Source organism: Ixodes scapularis, unplaced genomic scaffold, assembly GCF_016920785.2.
Source record: "Ixodes scapularis isolate PalLabHiFi unplaced genomic scaffold, ASM1692078v2 PGA_scaffold8__174_contigs__length_109621045, whole genome shotgun sequence".
In the NCBI taxonomy this organism is placed as follows: Eukaryota; Metazoa; Arthropoda; class Arachnida; order Ixodida; family Ixodidae; genus Ixodes; species Ixodes scapularis.
In genome coordinates, this window is record NW_024609883.1 from 61237754 (window position 1) to 61257592 (window position 19839).

Genomic DNA, 19839 nt, shown 5'->3' on the forward strand with positions numbered 1-19839 from the left:
AACCATGTCAAATCACCGCACTACTCGCAACAGCTACAAAGATTGCCACAGAAGTAAGGCAAGTCTATGAAGACACGCCAGAACCAGACTACCATCTCCTCGCATTATGGGACAAAAGGACCAGAGCCTTAGAAAAGTACCGACAAGGGAAAGAGAAAAAACACCTAGACAAGGTCAACCGTTTAACGGAAGAAGCAAGCAAATACGCAAACAAATTATCCATCGACAGATGGCTAGGGTATTGCGAGTCCCTCGACGAGAAAACCAACCTTAGAGACGTGTGGAAGACATTCAACTCCATGTCAGGAAAAAAGAAAGGAGTCAGCCCTGTCCCGGTCATCGCACTCCTCTCCAATGAAAAAACTGAAGAAATTCTCAACAAATTGGGAGACATCTTCTTTCCACAACCCCCAACGAAACCGGAGGAAATCATTTACCACCCAACCCATTCGGGACCTGCACACAAGCCGGAAGACTTCCCCTTCACAGAGTGGGAACTCGGAGCGGCGATACAACAGTGCAGAAGCAAGAGTGCACCTGGAGAAGACGGAATTACAGTGCCCATGCTCAGAAACGCACCCCTGGCCACCCGTCTTGTTATCCTCAAATGGTTTAACGAAATCTGGGAAAGCGGGCAACTTCCCGAAGAATGGAAGGTGTCCCTGGTCACACCAATACCTAAACCAGGGAAGCCAGCAACTGACCCCAAAAACGTCCGACCTATTTCCTTGACCTCAATCATGGGAAAACTTATGGAAAGAATGGTACTCGCACGGATTCAGCACAACGCTGAAACCCTCGGCATCTTTCATCCAACGCAAACCGGATTTAGACCGAACTTGTGCATACAGGACAGTCTGCAGATGATATACACAGACGTCGTGGACATGCACCCAGGAAAAAAACAAATGCGAGTGATTGTATCTATCGATATAAAGAAGGCTTTCGATTCTGTCCCCCATCAATCAGTCATTGGCAAGATGGAGCAGCAAGGCCTCACGGGTAAACAACTAGACTTTGTGAAATCATTTCTCTCGGGACGGGTCTACAAAATCCGAGCTGGATATGACAAAGAGTGTGGAGAAGGAACCCTTCAAGAAAATAACATTGGAGTTCCTCAGGGCGCAGTGTTGTCACCTACACTTTTCAACATCGTTATGGCACCACTCCTCTGGAAACTTTATAAAATACCCAACCTCAGGGCGACGATTTACGCAGATGATATCACGATCTGGACGCATCAAGGGCCTCCCGAAGCCCAAGTTGTCGCCTTGCAGAAGGGACTCGACACCATTAAAGAATATCTTGCTGATGTGGGAATGTTCCTGTCGCCAGAAAAAACTAAATATACCATCTACGGCCGCAATCAAGACAACAAAAACCTAGGTCTTACCTTTGCGGGAGACCCAGTCCAAAAAGCAGACTCTGTTAAAATCCTTGGAATTAACTTTGGGTGCAAGCCAAGAATAAGCAAAGCTTGGCTGGCCGAGATCTCCAAGAAATGGAAACAAGGTATCAATCTCGTCCGAAGAATATCCACGAAAATGGGAGGAGCTGGGGAAAAACCAGCCAAAAAACTCGTGACTGCAGTGCTAGTATACAAAATAGCCTATGCGGCGAGATTCTACCGGCTCACGAAAACCCATCTTTCCAGATTTAAAAGCATGATCAACGGAGCAAGAAAAGCCATCCTTGGGGTCCCACGCCACACTTCGGCAGAGGAAGTAAGCAAGTGCATCTTCCTCCCAGAACTCACAGACCTTATGAACCAACAGAAGGAGGCTCAGCTATCCCGTCTACAACATACAACCGAGGGAAGAAAAATTGCTAAGTACATGGGAATCGAGGTACAAGAAGAGGCCCCCATATCGCCGAGCAAAGCTCCGTGGGAACTCATTGACGTAACTCACGGGTGCAAACCTCTCCCAAGAAACATGGACGCTGCGCGGCACAAGAAAAGACGAGAACACTACGCTCGCATGCACAAGAAGGAGCTGGCTAAGCTTGTTGAGGACGAAAAAAACATGATCGCCTATGTGGACGCCAGCATCTCTTCTATGGGTTGGGCAACAGCAGCCACATACATCCAATGGAATGCGACCTGGACAGAGACTCAAGGTAACCCTCGAGGCCACCACACGCCGGGCTTCGCCGAACGGGAGGCGGTGTTGCAAGCCATCCGAGGGGCAGTACCCCATCTACAAGACGAACAACAGCTAATCGTCTATACCGACTCGCAAGACACCATCAGAGAACTCAAGAAATACAGGTCCTCTTCTAGCCCCACCATTGACGCTATCTTCGCCTTCGCAATCTCACTATACAGATCCAAGAAAATTCAAATTAATGTCAAGTGGACTCCCGGGCATGAAGGCATTTCGGGCAACGAGCTAGCCCATGAGGCTGCACAGCAGGCGATGAGGAATCTCACACAGCCGTCCCTGTTGTCTCAGTCCTCCACGGCAGGCTCAACACCACAGCAACAATACTCTGAGCTTCCCCCATACGATCCAAGGGAGGAACTCAGGTTAGCCCAGAAGACACGAAAACATCTTCTGGCAAGATCATGGACCCCAGAACAACATCCTCTCCCTAGGGAAGAATTCAAGAGAAAAGAATCGGTGATCCTCCGCCGCATACGCACAGGAGGAGCAGTCACACCCAGGTTCAGATACCAAATGGACCTGGCAAGACTTAAGAAACAACAACCCTACGCTGTCCCTCCCGACCCCAGATGCCAGCGGTGTCAAGCCGAGGAATCCATTCCCAGACTTAAACACATACTCTGGGAATGTGTGGCCCTCTCCACCCTCAGAACACTCATCTTCAGTAAGATGGCGAATGACGAAAGACCTTCAAAACTGCAGGACTGGTCGCACCCAGCGGGCGACACCTCACGCAAGACCAGGATCCTCAGATCTCTCTTAGAGTATATTTCTGAGGGAGACCTGGGAAACTCCATCTAACACCTTTAACCGAGGAGACGATGCCAAGCCTTGAGGCCACCGCGTCATGAAAACTTCGAGTCTCCAGAGATATATATTTTTCTCTTTAAATAAACGTATTCACCACCACCACCCCGCTAAATTTAACGAGAAATTGAATTGGTACGTATGTCACGCGACGTCAATTTTCCCGCGAAATCTGGCAGTGAAACTAATTTTTTTTTTTTTTTTCATGTTTTCCCGCTAAATTGAGCGGGTAAACACGAACCGTTAGCTTACTCAAGATGCAAGACGCTACTTCGCCGTCCCGAGTCCTTTTCCCTTCGAACGGAAGCCATTGCGCCCGGAGTACAATACGCAGCTCTTTCAAAACCGTTCGCGCAGCGTCGCATCCGTTCGTTAGCGAGCGACGGCGATTCATCGTGTGCTGAAAGTCGGAAAATGTGCTGTCCGTGGCGTCTTTTATGTATAACTCGTTCGTAAAAAAAAAGAAAAAATTGAAACAGTGTACACGTGATTTTAAATGTATTGGTAAAAAAAAAAATATATATATATATACATATATATACATATTTATTTATCTATTTATTTGTCGACATCATGCACAAAAAAAATAGTCGCGTTAATTTTTTTCAGTTAAAATTAATGTAGGTTATACAGCGTAAAACATAGTATCTTGAAACTCGCATCGTTTTGAGTTCAAAAGCTACACTTAATTGAGCTGTATGTTCACTCGGTATTGACAGCAGGGTAAACGCTAAGCGTGTTTTAGGCCAATCGTGTCTCCGGTTAGGGTCACGTGACTACAGTCTAGAATCTGGTGACAAAGCAGGACATCGCACTTGCCTGGCGCCCAAGGCCACACATAGCATTCACAGCACTGTCAACCTTCGTTACAAGTGACACATCTCCTCGTTGTGGCCTCAAAAGAAAAGCCTTTTCTTCGTGAAACCCCGTTTTGGCTTTTTTTTCAATCCTTTTCTCTCTCCCTAAGCTGAAAGCGTTGTAAAGAGTGAGTGGTCACGTGGTTTGACGGATGACGCATTAGCCGTTGCCGATCTCGGAATGCGTTTAGCCGGACCTAGTTTGGCGTGTGAATTCTCCCTCTGTGGCAGATGCGTATGTTTGCTTCTGCAAGCGATTTCTTCTAAGAAACCCAAGAATCTTTTGTGATGCGTTTAGTGTTCGGTTCTACAAACGACAGCTTGTGCTACGTGTTGAATCTTCACGGGCACCTTCTCGTTTCTGTGTTCGAGTGGTGGTTTTGCCGTGGCCGTGTCGACATCTCCCTCGGACAACACCTTTCAAGTCGCGTCTCGCCAACGTAAGTGCGCTGCAACCTACTTCGTGACAATTCATCGTTTTTCCTAAATGTATTCTTCCAGATTACCTCTAGATTTAGTCCGTGTCTATCTCCTGGCAGCCTGGAGAATCAATGTGCAGAATGTTTCGGCATTGGTGCGATTGCGATACAAGCAGAAAGTTTCGACATGCCGCCGACAAAGTTTTGACGTGTCACCAAAAAAACAACAGCAGCACAGACTCTTAATTACGCGTTCCAAAATTTGACGAGCGGCTTTACGAGTCGCTTGTAGAAAGATTGTTACGGTTTTGCGAAATACTGGTAGACAATGCTAGGTCATCCGCGGACGTATCCCTCTCCTCCCGCTCGTACTTTCTCTAACTTGACGGACACTCTGTCTCGCGGTTCATGCCGACGAAACGATCGTCGGGAAACCGGGTAATTGCTACAGCCGAGCGCGGCACAGTTTACCATTGCTCCCGCTGTGGAGGGTCGAAGAGGCAACTACCAGCACGGTAGATACCGGTTTTTGTTTTTTGTTTTATTCTTGCAGATTTGTTTTGAAAGAAGCCGTGAACGCTACACTTATGCGGTTTGTGCGAGTGAGTGATACGCCCAGGGGGGCGTTATGTAGTTCGCTAATCTTTACGATAAGTCGGCTAATTAAATGCAATTCAATTATTCACTTTTAATTAGTGAAAATAGACATATGGTTTTAATTAGAAACTTGCTGAGCGTCGTCCAAAACCCCTAAACCAGTCATTTTTAGAAAGACTGAGCGCGTGTGAAGCGCAGTAGTGCCCTGAAGTTACCACTCGTGGACCAGGTACAAGGCTGGGGCTAGAAAAGAGACAGAAAAATTGCGCGAGCGCCTCACCGAATCCGCTAGCCTTTTACCTGCTCCACGAGTGGTGGCTTTAGTGCGCTTCTCACGCGCTGAATGTATTTCTGAAAATGACTGATTTAGGGATTTTGGACGACGCCCCGCTAGCTGCTTATTGGAACCGTATGTCTATTTTCACTAATTGAAAAGTTCATTAGTGAATTTTGATTAATTACCCGAGTAATCGCAAAGCTTAGCGCCCACTTAATGTCCCCTGGGCGTATTACTCACTCGCAGAAACCGCATAAGTTTAGTTTTCATGACTTTTTTTAAGAACAAATCTGCAAGAATAAAAATAAAAAAGCACCCTGATATGGGAGGCAGATATACCTCTATTTGGCAGACCCAGATATGGATATATAAAAAATTGGGCAGATCTGGTTATATAAGGCTTATATAAACTGATGTGCTTGATATGGCCAGATCTGCCCAATTTTTTATATATCCATATTTGTTTTTTTTATATATAAGTCCAGATCTGCCATTTTGGTAAGGGCTGGAGGGCGCGGAACAATTTGAATATTGGTTTGGGCATCACCTTCGTCTACCGTTTTCTCATATAGCTATTTTTAGAATTCAGATATAATAAATAGGATCTCGGAAAGTCTAAAGCGTGGGTAGATATTGAAAATGTGTTTTGTTTGGATAGCTCGAGAAACCTCCGGAGCTGCCCTTAAAAAAATACAAAGCTTCTTGGTATGCAGCATTTCAGCCTGTAACACCCAGGCGAAAAAAAAAAAAAAAAGGCGTGTCACTGGTTTTTGAACACATGCACCGAATCTGATATATTTGTCTAAAGAGAGCTGTAGCAGATGCTCAGGATGTGTTGCGCATTAGGCAAAGATGACAGCGCTCAGACTACGAATATAGGAATGTTCTAGAGTACCGTACAATAAATCTTAACAAAACACTTATCTATACCGATTCTTTTCTTTTTTCCTTTTTGCATGAGGTGTTTTTTTATTTACGTGCCCGTAAAAAAAAATAGGCTTTTAAGGCATTAGGCGAATCTTTGGGAAGGAAGTTTCTGGAAGAAGCACACGGCAACAAAACCGAAACCTGTTGTGTCAGAGCGAACCGTGAAAAAATAAGCTATTAGGAGCACTTAACACCACAAAAAAGCCACAAAAAAAAAAAACCTGTTTTATTTACAACTAAATTTAAATTTTTCGGCAAACAATCCATGAATCGAAAAAAAAAAAAAATAAAACGATTGGGTCACACTCGACGGCCATTGCTTGACACCAGGCAATACACGCAAGTCTATGGGAGAAACGCACAAAAGCACGAATATTGAAGCATGTACGCTGTGCTGGGGGCGAGTATTTTATGGTGTGCTGCTATCCTTATGTCGGGTGTTTAAGATCAAATCGGCATTCGTCAAACGTTCGAACTCCGATTTAAAAAAAAAAAAAAAAAATTAAACATACCTTAGCACCTTCGGCTGAGCTGGCAGGCTTGCTCTCGTAGTGGAGTGAACAGAGGAACTTGCCGTCAATGAGACCGTCCTCGGGGAAGCCCAGAAGTTGATGAATGACAAAGAAGTTCCATCTTGACAGCGGCTTTCCGGGAGTGAGCGAATTCCGCGTAGCAAAGCCTTCGAGCTTGTCGTCTGCTAAACCCAACTCAACGAAACCGCCACCGACTCCGCGGTAACTCTAGGTAACTCTCGCCTCATTGAGCTGCACTACAGCGGAGTCACTCTTGATCACAAAATATTTATTTATAAAAACTGCGAGGGCTGCCAGTTTAGTCTTTGTACGCGAGCTATTTGACGGGCCTATCGAACAGCATCGAAAAAGTTTCAGTGCCGACATCAGCTTAGAAACGGGGGAAACGGCACTCTTCCTCGTTCTTCCCATAAAGTCCCATGCATTGGCTGGTGTCAATCAATGCCCGCCGGTGGCGACACTCGGCCCCTGCTGCCGAAGCCGCGGTCCGTGATCCAGCCTACGACAACAGAGACCAGTGATCCTGGCTCAACCGTTTGTTTTGGTTTTCGGCGGTTTCGTAAAACATTAATTCATTCGATGAAGTACTGTTCATTCATCTGCATATTTTCGTGTCTATATATATATATACATACATATATATATATATATATATATATATATATATATATATATATATATATATATATATATATGGGTGGTTTCATCTCAAATCGTGCAGGCAAAAAGGGTCGAATTTTTAATTTCGATGAAAAAAATATATGTTATGGCGCCGTTTCTAAAACCGCAGTCGACACAAACCGCAAGTTCGTCCGATTTTTTGTTCTCGACTTATGAATTTTTAAAGAGGCCGCGGCGAAAAGCAGTGTTTTTCACACCCGTCGTGGGTCGGATGTTTCGCTTGATCTCCCGCCATGGATTTTCAGTCCACATTATATTAGCTTTTTTCAAGCACTCTGTGGACACATTTAAAAGGCTCCAATACCATAAAATAATTTTAGGCCTTTTTCTTTTTTTCTGTAAAAATGTCAAAAACGCCTCCTCGGTCAATTGTTGACGAACTTTGACAATTAATTACTGGCGATCTACTTGGGTTACACCAATATTTTTTATGTCCACGGAGAGCCGAAAACACGCTCTTTATATTTATTATAAAATGATTTGGCTGTATAAAATATCCTTTGCGGTACGTTTACGTTAATATTATGCAAAAACCAAAAAGTCCCATTTTTGAAATTGATTTTCTCACAAAAACCATTTTTTTTTTTTTTTTTGTTCAAATGTAGATATGATAGTTGTCTACACGAAACTTAAGCCTAGAAAGTGTATATTTTGTTTGTATGTTCTACATTTAAGCATCAATATCGTACAAAAACGTGTTTTTACGGCTCGAAATGGACTTGCGAATTGCGCGTCTTCACAAGCTTGGAAATAGTTTTTTTCTTTTTTTTCAACGTTCCCACTTAAAAATGAAATACAGTATTTCCACCCTGATATATTTATTGATTATTTAAATTTTAATATAGGCGGCAAGCTACATCGGAGGAGTTCCAAAAAGAGAAAGCAACACTTCTTAACAGACCAGCAGGTGTCGTAAATTTTTAACGTGTAGCAGTCGGCAGACGTCTCATTGATTCAGGGCCCTAATTAGCCTGCATGAACGTCCCGCCCTTTCGGAGCCAGCAGATGACCACGACCTTTCGCGCTCGTTGTGTTAGATGGGACGGCCCGTGAGAGGAAAGCGAGCAGCGCACCCTGTGTCACGAGGAGTGAATTGGTACGATTGTGTCGTTGACGCGGCGAACAGTGACAGCCACCCAGGAGGAGTCAATCAGAGTATTGCACAAGGGAAAGCAAAGGAATCGTTGCCTGAAAAGATGAGGACACCACGGCCTTACAATGTCGACGGTCAACAACTGTTCTGCCAGCCAAAACAACGCCGCGTGCGCGCTAAAACCGGCGGCGCGGGACAGAAATCCCGCAGACGCACACACGAAGATGGGCCGGTTTCGTTAGGGATGTGGGGAAATTTCAAACCAGCCATCCGTGCATGCGTGAAACGATACCGCCTGTTTGCCCTAGCTTTGAGCTCCCAATCCTTACCTTGAAACGGCCGTGCTCTCTCTCTCTCTCCGGGGAGATCCGATAGCACCGAAGGGTTATCTATTAAACTTGAGGAAGAAAACGAGAAGGGAGTGTTTAAGTTTCATTATCCCCACCAACCCGCTCGCTGTGTCCTTATAAAGGGTTATCTCTTTTGGAAACAGCAAAGCCCGGAGACAGACATTAAAACGAGCGTGTATAGGTAAATATACTTGTGTTTGTATTCTGCCCGGAGACTAGTTGGGTCGAAGTCAGCCTCCTTGTCAACTATAACCGTTTGTGAAGAGTGGGCTTCTCCCAAGATGAAACATTAGCGCCGGCTGACGTGTTCTTTTAAAAAAGAGAAGGGGAAAGAGAAAGTTTGAGTAACTGCAGAAACTACCTCGAAAGCTCCTCTCCCGATATGAAGCTTGAGGCATAGTCTCGGTTACCTTCTCGCGCATCGCCTGCTCGAATCTATTCGTCACATTCTTTCGTACAGCTACAGTTCCGCACAGCCGTCGTGGATGTGCGTAATAGAGGGAGAAACAGATTCGAGCATCATCTGGACGCCGTCATCCTGCCAGACTTCAATGTCGTGGGGCCGACTCGTGTGTGTTTCTTCGCCCCGCTGAACTTTGTTTCTCGGGTGCGGTTTTTTCTAAACTTTTTTTTTTTTTTCAATGTTTTCTTACTAACTGTTTGTTAGCACTGTTCAGTTGTTGGGTTTATTTCGTCATGGCGTAGCGGCCTGGCGGTGATGTAGAGAGCGTGTTCGCATGCATTTGGTTGCGTCCCGTTTAGGGAATGCCCGGGGGAGTTGGTTTTGGTTCTTGCCATGTGCGGCTGAGTTTTCCCGTCTTTATTAAATTATTGATTTTTTTGTTTTTGTTTTACCTTTACGTGCCGTCGACTTCTTTGTCTGACTCTCCACCAGGCGTGGACCTATCGCCTTGCCACCGCTCGAACCTAAATACTTTATTATTTTTTTAACGCAATTTTTGTTAAGATCGGAGTTGGGCAATTTTATTCCTATTTATTTATTTTTATTTCCTACCCCTCTCCGTGACACACTCTCTGTGTGTTATGGACCGTTTCTGTGTCACCACTTTTGTGTATTACGGAAGTGAAAGGACATTCCCTGGTGACCTGTGCGATGTGCGATAAACAAGCCCCAATGTTTGGTTTCGTAAAGAATTGTATATAATATGTCGACGATGTGGTGACTTTCTTTGTCTTAGTAATATTACAGCTAATAGCTAGTCGTGCTAGTTTACTTTGAAAGGTTTATAAATCGAAACAATACAACGTCTGTGCCTTTTGGTTATTGAAAGTCTACTAGGCCTGCTGATTTGGTTAGATATGTATCTCATGGTTCCCGCTCTTATCAAAACATACATAAATATTCAATACCACAAAATCCGTTTATAATTGATTACAAAATGCAGAGAAAATTCAAGAAAACTTTTTCACAATTCATAGAGACGCATGGGTCGCTATGTCTGACTTAGGTCTTGCAAAACAAAGACGTCTTTTTCCGATATTGAGGACTAAATATAAAACATGCAAACAAAATATACACTTTCTAGGCTTAATTTTCGTGTAGACAACTATCATATCTACATTTAAACAAAAAATAAAAAAATAAAAAATGGGTTTTTTTGAGAAAATCAATTACAAAAATGGTACTTTTTGGTTTTTGCATAATATTAACGTAAATGTACCGCAAAGAATATTTTATACAGCCAAGGAATTTTATAATAAATATAAAGAGCGTGTTTTGGGCTCTCCGTAGACATAAAAAATATCGGTGTAACCCAAGTAGATCGCCAGTAATTAATTGTCAAAGTTCGTCAACAATTGACCGAGGAGGCGTTTTTGACATTTTTACAGAAAAAAAGAAAAAGGCCTAAAATTATTTCATGGTATTGGAGCCTTTTAAATGTGTCCACAGAGTGCTTGAAAAAAGATAATATAATGTGAACTGAAAATCCATGGCGGGAGATCAAGCAAAACATCCGACCCACGACGGGTGTGAAAAACACTGCTTTTCGCCGAGGCCTCTTTAAAAATTCATAAGTCGAGAACAAAAAATCGGACGAACTTGCGGTTTGTGTCGACTGCGGTTTTAGAAACGGCGCCATAACATATATTTTTTTCATCGAAATTAAAAATTCGACCCTTTTTGCCTGCACGATTTGAGATGAAACCACCCATATATATATATATATATATATATATATATATATATATATATATAGGGTACACCCGCACTTTATTTTCATTTTTTGCGTCCACAGCTTTTTTTTATTTTATTTTTGTTATATATAATTGCACTATTTTTCAAGCGTCACAGAATCGGCCAGCGACAGACGTGCGCTTCGAATACCCTAGGCAATTGCTTGGAAATAGCAAACATGACGTAGATGTAGCATGGCACAACCAGAGCACAACGAAGACAAGGGAAAGGAACGAACAACACATGACATATTTTTACATCTTTCTGTGTAGTTACTGTGTTGTTCGGTCCTCTCCTTAGTCGTCCTTGTTTTGGGCTACTGCATTTACATTATGTTTGACTTTCACCAACTAGCCCAGCTTTCTATTTTATTACTTTGTTCCTTAGGAGCATTTTACTAGATGATGGTTAAGGCTCTGCTCCTTCCTTCAGTGTGGGCGAAGACTCGTCTGCATGCATTAGGTTCAAATGAACTTTAGCGACGAGAAGGTGCGAATGGTTCTTCCAGCACCCAGTGGGAACTTTCTTAGGGTTGTTTACAAACGCGGCCGAACACAAAGTATTTTTTATTTTCCGTTTTTATTATATAGAAATCGAAGATCCCCGAGTAGCGGAAGTAACATATGTATGCTAGGGTATCAAACTATATAATGTAAATAGATGTAGTGAACAAGCGTTGGAGCTAGAAACCTGTGCAACTTTTGACCAATCAGAAGTATTAAGGCGTTTCTAAGTCTTTTGAATTTCACGTTGTTGGGTATCTGGGACTACTTTAAACTGTTTATTATAAAACGGCTCTGTAGCATTTCAGTTAAACAAATTATTGTAAAAAACGAAATAAACCGGTTTTTAGAAACTTGTAACCGGAAACCGAAACCGTAAAGATTAAAACCGTTAAAAACCGAAACGACACCGTTATCAACAGGAAGCGGTATCCGTAACCGTAACCGAAACGTTATATTTTTTGGTGTGAGTCCTTGGTCATTAGTGCATTCGCTGCCATGGAAGAAGACGACGCAAGGCTTTTGAAAAATAAATAAATTATTCTTTTCTCCTAAACGCATCAAGATAGAAGTAATCTCGCCCACTCTAGCGTTCGATGTCATCAAAGTCCTCCCGGAAGGCAAAAAAAAAAAAAAAAAAAAAACGCATGAGCGGTTACACGCGGACGTGGCGGGCCAGCCGCGTCGAGTCGGTCCTGCGCGCTGGATTGTAAGTAGCCGGCTTACGCGCTTTTTTTTTTTTTTCACAAATTATTTATTTTACTTTTAGTGACCCTGTTTCTTGCGACAATCATACCCGGCATCGGCAAAAGCAAGCGGTGTCTCGTTGAAGGACGAGTTCAACTGCGATCATGTCATCGAGTGCAGCGTTGCACCAGAGCCGACGGTGGACAGTGTCCGCATCGTTGCCTGTGTGCTGCAGTCCAAAAGCGCTGCACATACCCGGTTTAAAAGCATGCTTCGAGCACTGCGCCACGCAGCAAGTGCGCACCATATCGCTACAAACGTATAAGCAGCCAGCCCGGAAACGATGCGGCGTTCGCTTGGCGAGTTCTGGAATCTGAGCTCTTTGCCACACAGTGATTTTTTGTGGTGATGATGATGATAATGAAACTGCGCCCCCTATAGTTCTTTCTCCTCGCCAATAGTGCCAATAGTCTTTTTATGCAGTTCAAGGTCGAAATGTTTCGAAATGTTCGAACCTTGCTAAAGTTCGAATTAAAAAAGTTCGAAAATGTTAAGGTTTTTGAAAGTTAGAGTTCGAAGATATCAAATTTTGGTATAAATAGATCGAAAAATTTTAGCGATTCGAATTTGTTTTAGGATTCAAATTCGAAAAATCGAATATTGGAAGTTTTTCAAGGTACAATGTCGAAATGGTCGAAAGTTTCGATTTTGAGTTCTATAATGGTGAATTCCACTCGTAGATCTGGAGCGCTTTCCAAAATCCGCGAGGGAGGCAAAATTCCGCTCCGTGGGACCCGCTCCGTATCGACGAGGGGAAGATAAACTTGCATTTTTGGAGCGACCTTCCCCACACCCCTCCCCACCCCTTCTCCTTCCGCCGTTCAAAATGGCCGCTGCTCGAACTTGACCAGCCCACCAACGCCTCAGCCGGCTGATCTTTCCGACGACCAGTGACGACTGTCACTGCTTAGCTGCAGAAGTAACACGCGACACAGGCCGGGCGGAATTATACGTACCACGGCGCCCATGTCACAAATAGCGAAGACGTCCGCGTTCGGCACCGTCACATACCTTTCGGCCGCCTTTGGTCACACGCGATTTGGTCACACGACGGACCAAATCGCGATTTTCGTCCGCGGACCGTGTACCACGTGACCGGGACGTCACCGATTCCTGCGATCCGCGCCTCCTCCGCGGAGGCGCGGACTGATAAAGTCGAGCGCCTTTTTCACTCGCGGACGTTTGGCGGCAGACTGACTTGGAAAGCATTTAGTCTGGCAACGGTACATGGTTTTCTTGGTATTTTGCTTCTGTGCGTTCAAAACAAAAATGGCGCGTCGTTGCGTTTTGTGCGTTTGTTGGTTCATTTTGTCGTACGATTCTTGGTTCCACGCGTGAGAGAAACTCCAGAAACTTTGTCCGGCTGACGCGACGCAGGTACCGGTGCTCCTCCGGGTCCGTGTCAAGAAGCTCCCGTCAAAACTAGTCTAGCACGCCGCGATAATTCGTGCACGTCCAATCAGGATTTCACCGAGCAAGCCCTCTCTTGTGGATGTGGTGTGCTTGAGTGTTGTGCACGAGCGCCGAGTGTGTGAAGGCATCTCCAAACGCCCCTCCGCGAGCCCAGAAGTTCGTCGCGTCTACGCCGAAGCTTTCTCGGGCAGGATCATGCCTGTGTCACTGTCATGCTTTGGGTTAATAAAGTTAGTGGCGCTTCGCGCGAAGCCTGTCCCGGTGTTTTGTTCTCGATCTGTACGTAGCGGCGGCGTACGATTCTTTATCGCGGTAGCAACCGTCGATTTCTCTCTTGGACAACGGTGCTACTGTGCGATGTTGGAGTTTCGCGGCGCTGTGGGGTGCGAACAGGTTCGGTCCGTCCTCACTGGCGTCTGCTCGTCGTCTCCCTCGTGTGGATGCGCCTGGGAGACGGACGAACCGCGGATATGTCGTCACGTGATCAATCCGTCCGCGGATCAGTCCGTCGTGTGAATCGGCTAGAAGCGGCGGGGCACGGACAGCGATTGCCAGCGGTGGAGTTCAGATTGCTAGTACGACTTTAATAAACACAGAGGTAACAAACCATCACTTGCGCGGTCGTTGCCTAACCACATCTTGCTTTATTTCACGGGAAAACGCCGATGGAATGCAGTGTAAAAAGGTAAACAATCACTGGCTGCAGAATGAATAGGCCTAACCTTGCGTCTGCCTCCGGCTTTTCTGTCGTTCTTTTTTTCGTTCTTCCTCGGTGATCACAGATGTCAGCGCTTACGATTTGCCACGCTCCACATTCCCGGCTTTTTATCCCTGATCTGCGAGGTAGAAGCGTTCGAGCCGTCACAGTCCAGAGTAAACAACCGACGCACCCGAACAGATCCAACTCCACCGACCGGCCCGCCGATCTCTCCAACCTCGCCGCGCATGCGCACCGCCGATTTAGACGGAAATCACGTGGGCCGCTCTGTCAATTTCCGGAGAGATCTGTGAAATCCCGCAGAGCAAGTTCGGCGGAGTTTGGGGCGCTCCGTGGAGCGGGCGCTGCCAGAGATCTACGAGCGGAAGATGACCAACTTGAGCCAGATGTGCGAGCGGAATATGCGCGCTCCAAATGGAGCGCTTTTGGAGCGCTCGAGATCTGCGAGCGGAATTCACCATAAGTCTGAACTTCACGGATGGAAATCAATACTCCACAGTTTTGAACTAATGGTGAATCCCACTTGTAGATCGGGAGCGCCTTCCAAAATCCGCGAGGGAGGCAAAATTCCGCTCCGTGGGACCCGCTCCGAATCGACGAGGGGAAGATGAACTCGCCTTTTTGGATCGACCCCCACCCCCCCTCGGCCGTTCAATATGGCCGCTGCTCGAACCTGACGAGCCCCCCAACGCCTCAGCCGACTGATCTTCCCGACGACCAGTGGCAACTGTCACTGCTTAGCTGCCGAAATAACACACGACACAGGCCGGGCGAAATTATAAGTACCACGGAGCCCATGTCACAAACAAAGAGGAAGACGTCCGCATTCGGCACGTGACATACCTTTCGGCCGCCTCGAAGCGGCGGGGCACGCACAGCGAATCGGTGGAGGTCGGATCGCTGGTACGACTTTAATAAACCGAGAGGTAACAAACCAGGCTCGGGCACAGCCGTTGCCTAATCTGTTCTTGCTTTATTGCACGATAAAACGCCGGCGGCATGCAGTGTAAAAAAAAGTAAACAATTCAGTGGCGGCCAAATAAACAGGCCTAACCTTGCGTCTGTTGTTCTTTTTCCCGTTCTTCCTCTCACGATCAGAGATGTCAGCGCTTCCGATTGGTCACGCTCCTGTCCTGGCTTTCCGTCCCTTTTCTAGGCGAGGTGGAAGCGTTCGAGCCGTCACAATCCCGCGTAGACAACCGACGCATCCGAGCAGATCCAGCTCGACCGACTCGACTCCGTCACCCCGTCGACGGCGCGGTCGATCGCCGACTCGCCGGTTGCCCCACCGTGGTATGGTGTGGACCCACCGACCTCGTTGCGCATGCGCCACCGGCGAGGGAGGGAAAATGGCGTAACGCGCTCTGTCAACTTCCGTGTGGATCTCTGAAATCCCACAGATCAAGTTCGGCGGAGTTGGAGGCGCTCCACGGAGGGCGAGCTGAGATCTACGAGCGGAGGATGACCAAATCGAGCCAGATCTGCGAGCGGATTATGCGCGCTCAAAATGGAGCGCTTTTGGAGCGCTCGAGATCTGCGAGCGGAATTCACCATCAGTTTTCGTGAATTCATCTAAAAAAAAATCGCGAAATGTGCTACAGATTTTACTGAAAACGTTGGCCACTTTTCTTACGCCGTAAATATACTCCTTCCTTCTCAGTGCTTGGGTATACTAACGCCACTACCAGTATTACTCGTTGTTTGTCGCAACGCATGGAACAAGCGTTAAATGGTTGAACTGTTCATCAAAAAGTCCTGAGGCGAACCTGCATGCTTATTTGCAAACTAGTAGCAATCCGATCAAGCGTCGCCTGAATGCAATGCTGGCATAAGACGACTAAATATGAGGGACAACGCCTTCACATAAAGGCATCCAGGCTTCCCAAACATTTTTAGTTGCACTGGGCGTTTATTTTCGGCGGGATGACCCGTGGGATGCAGAGAACACACGTACAGCACCAAACACAACTCAAGGTTGAGGAGAATGCAACCAGACTTAATTAGGGGACCACCCGGCCCAACACAGCTGATTAGGTCACGACCGGTTGTTATCGGGCTATAACCATATTGCCGCTGCCTGAAACTTTTCTTCGATTAGTGGAGCTATTTGCCGCTCTAAAATGCAGTCGGTTACTAGCGAGTTTTAGTAGACCGTGTTTCCCCCTCCGCTAAGCCCCTCCGCTACCCGGAACTCTACAGCCAAGGCCATCGGCGCGCAGGCGCAGTGGCGGTTTCTTTTGTAGCGTAGGGCTAGCGCGGAGGGGGAAACACGCCGATGCGCCGATTCAGCGTTCGCTGTAGCGCATCGGCGTCGCTCTCCGCTCGCGCCTTTCCTTGACGCGAGGAAATCGAGGGGCTTGCGTTCAAGAACCACTAATGCTATGAAGGACGCTCCCAGCGAAGAGCCTCGGTTGAATTTCAAACCTGCAGATCGGGGATTTCCCGGCCTACAGGTTACCTCGGTGCCACCTACGGAGTTGTGCGCGGGAGACGCTTTGTTCAGAAGTCGAAAGAAAAACGTGTGAGGTCGAGGCTACCTCAAGGAGATCTTTCAGCGCTTTACAAATGAGTCGTTTGTAGCACGATCAGCTACTCGGTGACAACTTTTCTTGGCAATGCAGTCAAAGGTACGGGCCTTATTTGTACGACAGGTAACCTCGTTCCACTGGTGCAACGTTGAACAACAAAGTTTTGCAAATGAGACATCCTCAGTCACGGTAAAGACTCGTTCACACTCTTGCAACCGAATAAGACCGAGAGAGACCAGACCGGTTTCTAAGCCTCTTACGACGTCTTAGAACTGGATGCGCTGCTGCGGAGCTGGTCCTAAGACGTCGCAAAAGGCTTAAAAATCGGTCTTGTCTCTCTGCCCGTACGACTCGGTCGTACTCGGTTACAAGTGAGCGAACGAGCCTTAACGATCACTTGTGAAAGAAGTGTGAAGAGAGAAAAAAGCGCTTGAAATATGTGCATTTCTTCTCAATGTTCATAGACATGAAGCGAAAAATAGGGACTCTAACTAAAAGTTAAATTTTTGGTTAGATTCCCTATCTCTCGCTTTATGTCTATTCCTGACCAGGCAAGAGGGCTGCCGAACGTTTGCCCTCAAATGTTCATAAAAATTAAGACTTAATTTTTTTTTTTTCAGAGTTGAAAATTAGATAGAGCAATATTATTTTGTAAGGAACTGTGTGGGTATGTCCAAATATCAGAAAAGCCATTTTCTCAAAAATTACTTTTCCCTAACTTTTTATCATTTAAACTTTAAAGGGCGCATTCACACTTGAAGCGGATCCGCGTTCGCGAAGCGGTTGCGGATGCGGTTCGCGAGAGACCCCGTTCAGACACACCGAGAGGCGGTTGGCGGTTTCTCGGCGATCACGCGTGATCTTTTGAGACTTGCGTTTGGCAACCCTGTTTTGCAATCCAAAATCCACTTTAATCGACGATCCAAAGCCAACATTTTGCTATTTTGGCACTCTGAAGATTTTTCTCCGGGATGTTCGTACAAATTACGAGTTCAGGCAGCGGGAAAAAAAAAAAAAAAAAAAAAAAAAAAAAGCACGGACCCGCCTATCTCGCCTGTGATTCCCTTGACTTCGCCCACAAGCAAAGCCCAGCTAGGCGCGCCTTGCTGACTCAGAACAGGATGCCCCCGACATTTTCTTCGAAGTGGACCCTTCCCGCACGAATAGCTGACCTTGTTTTCGGGATAGAGGGCCAGTTTGGAAACAGTTGTCAACTTATCGCGTTTTCGACAGCGAACGCGCTGCGACAGCGGTCATGCGTACGACTGAGCAGGCGAATATAAAATGGTTAATAAACCGTATTTTTCTCACAGCAAAATATCGTGCAAGCATCGCAATGTTAGAGAAATCACAGTGCATTATATTCGGCTCTTCCTTTATTTTACAACACAAACCTTTGAACGCACTTTTACCAAACCTCAAAAATCTTTTGAAGAGACTACAAAATCCGGCAAAAAAGCGGCGAGCTCTCCGAGCTGTTTCGTCGTCGGTTAGGCTTAAGGGGTGTCCAAACAGGACACTACAAAACGCACGACTCCGACAAATCGTGAAAATTGAAGCGGACGCGCCCGCTTCAATTTTCACGATTTGTCGGAGTCGTGCGTTTTGTAGTGTCCTGTTTGGACACCCCTTTAGCGGATTCACCACCGTGAGATGAACGATTTTGTGAAAGTACTGGGAACACTTCACACGTCGGCTTTTCCCGTTATGGTCGCAAACGAATGTTGTTCCGTCCGTTGTAATCCTCGCACCGTCGAATGCACAAGCACTTTGTAGAACCAGACGTCAATCACCGTCATGCCGGACCCCGCACACCACCACAGACCACTGCCGGCCATCGTCGACGTCAACAAAACCACGTGATCACCGTCCAAGTACCACGTGACGCCTGCGCCGCTCCGCACTCCGACGGCTACAGACGGAGTGCCAGAGAGCGCTCTGAGAGGGAGAGGCGCCCTCGGAATGAACCACCCGATCAGGCCACAGCACTCTCTTTCAACCACTCGATTACGCGCGCTCTGGAAAGAGCGCTCGAGAGCGCGCAGAAAGAACCACGCGAATTCGCCATGATAGGTAAACAGATTCAGCACGAGGAAAAAGAAGGCTGGAGAGAAGAAACATGCCCCTCGCTCCAGCATTCCCGCCTGCCTCCTCCCCAGACTTCCTTGGATACTTCAACCAAGTAGTTCACTTAAATTAAAATTCGAAAGTAGTTTATTGAAGTTCGCAGCATAGTGCTCAAATGCCATGGATTGATCACAACGCAAATAAAGGTGGATATTTTAGATCTCATTTTTGAAACTTCATTTGTCCCCCAAAGGGGAAAGAGGCCAGTCCCGGAAGTAGTGCAAAACCGGGCCAACCGTGGCGTCCTCAGGGCAAGCTCCGAGTAATCGCCATTTTCAAAAATAAGTTTAATATCTCGGACCAGTAAGGTCCGTATCAGATATTAAGCTGATAAGAACAGAAACTATTTACGATCTTAGCCAACAGGCCGAGAAGCGATACTGCTGTTTGCAGCAAATTTGACCCTTCCACAACAAGGCTCCTGTGATCTCCAAGTACCTCTAACTTTGTGTAAAAAAAAAAAAAAAAAAAAAACGAAGGTAGAGCAGTTTATTTAGAGGTCTCAAACGCCACTCAGGGGGATCACACGCTTTTGAAGCGCATCTGGGAAGCGGGAAAAAAAAGCGTTTAGCTACTCGAACCACGTCGTAAGAGGTTACCGTTTATATGTCACAAACTGCGTTGCCACAATTTCTTACCTGAATAGGGTATTTTTTAAAACGTGCGCAAACAACATGTTAAAATTACCAGAGCAAGCGCACCAGCCTGCATTACAAAAACAAAAAGTAACGAGAAAGATGACCGTACAAACATTTTCCGAACTTTGCAGAGAAGTCGGGGTTCCCATCCTAGACGAAAATAAAAAGAAATGGGGAACAGCCGCGAACAACGGCGAAAGAAACAAGAAAGTTAGCAGACGATACAGATACAAATCACCCAGCAAAGACCTCCTTCAACGAC

At 46.1% G+C, this 19839-nt stretch overlaps 1 protein-coding gene and 1 non-coding gene across 2 annotated transcripts; one reads left to right on the forward strand and one right to left on the reverse strand.

The window, feature by feature from the left end:
- The first annotated feature begins 1889 nt into the window (after nt 1–1889).
- On the forward strand, nt 1890–3063 carry LOC121833522. The gene has a single exon (XM_042286907.1). It carries the CDS (start codon nt 1935–1937, stop codon nt 2964–2966), a length of 1032 nt encoding a protein of 343 aa, XP_042142841.1. The 5' UTR covers nt 1890–1934; the 3' UTR covers nt 2967–3063.
- A 16070-nt stretch (nt 3064–19133) lies between these two features.
- Nucleotides 19134–19318, reverse strand: LOC115317736. Its single transcript, XR_003918111.3, has one exon. It is a non-coding gene; the product is annotated as a U2 spliceosomal RNA (small nuclear RNA).
- Nucleotides 19319–19839: the final 521 nt, after the last annotated feature.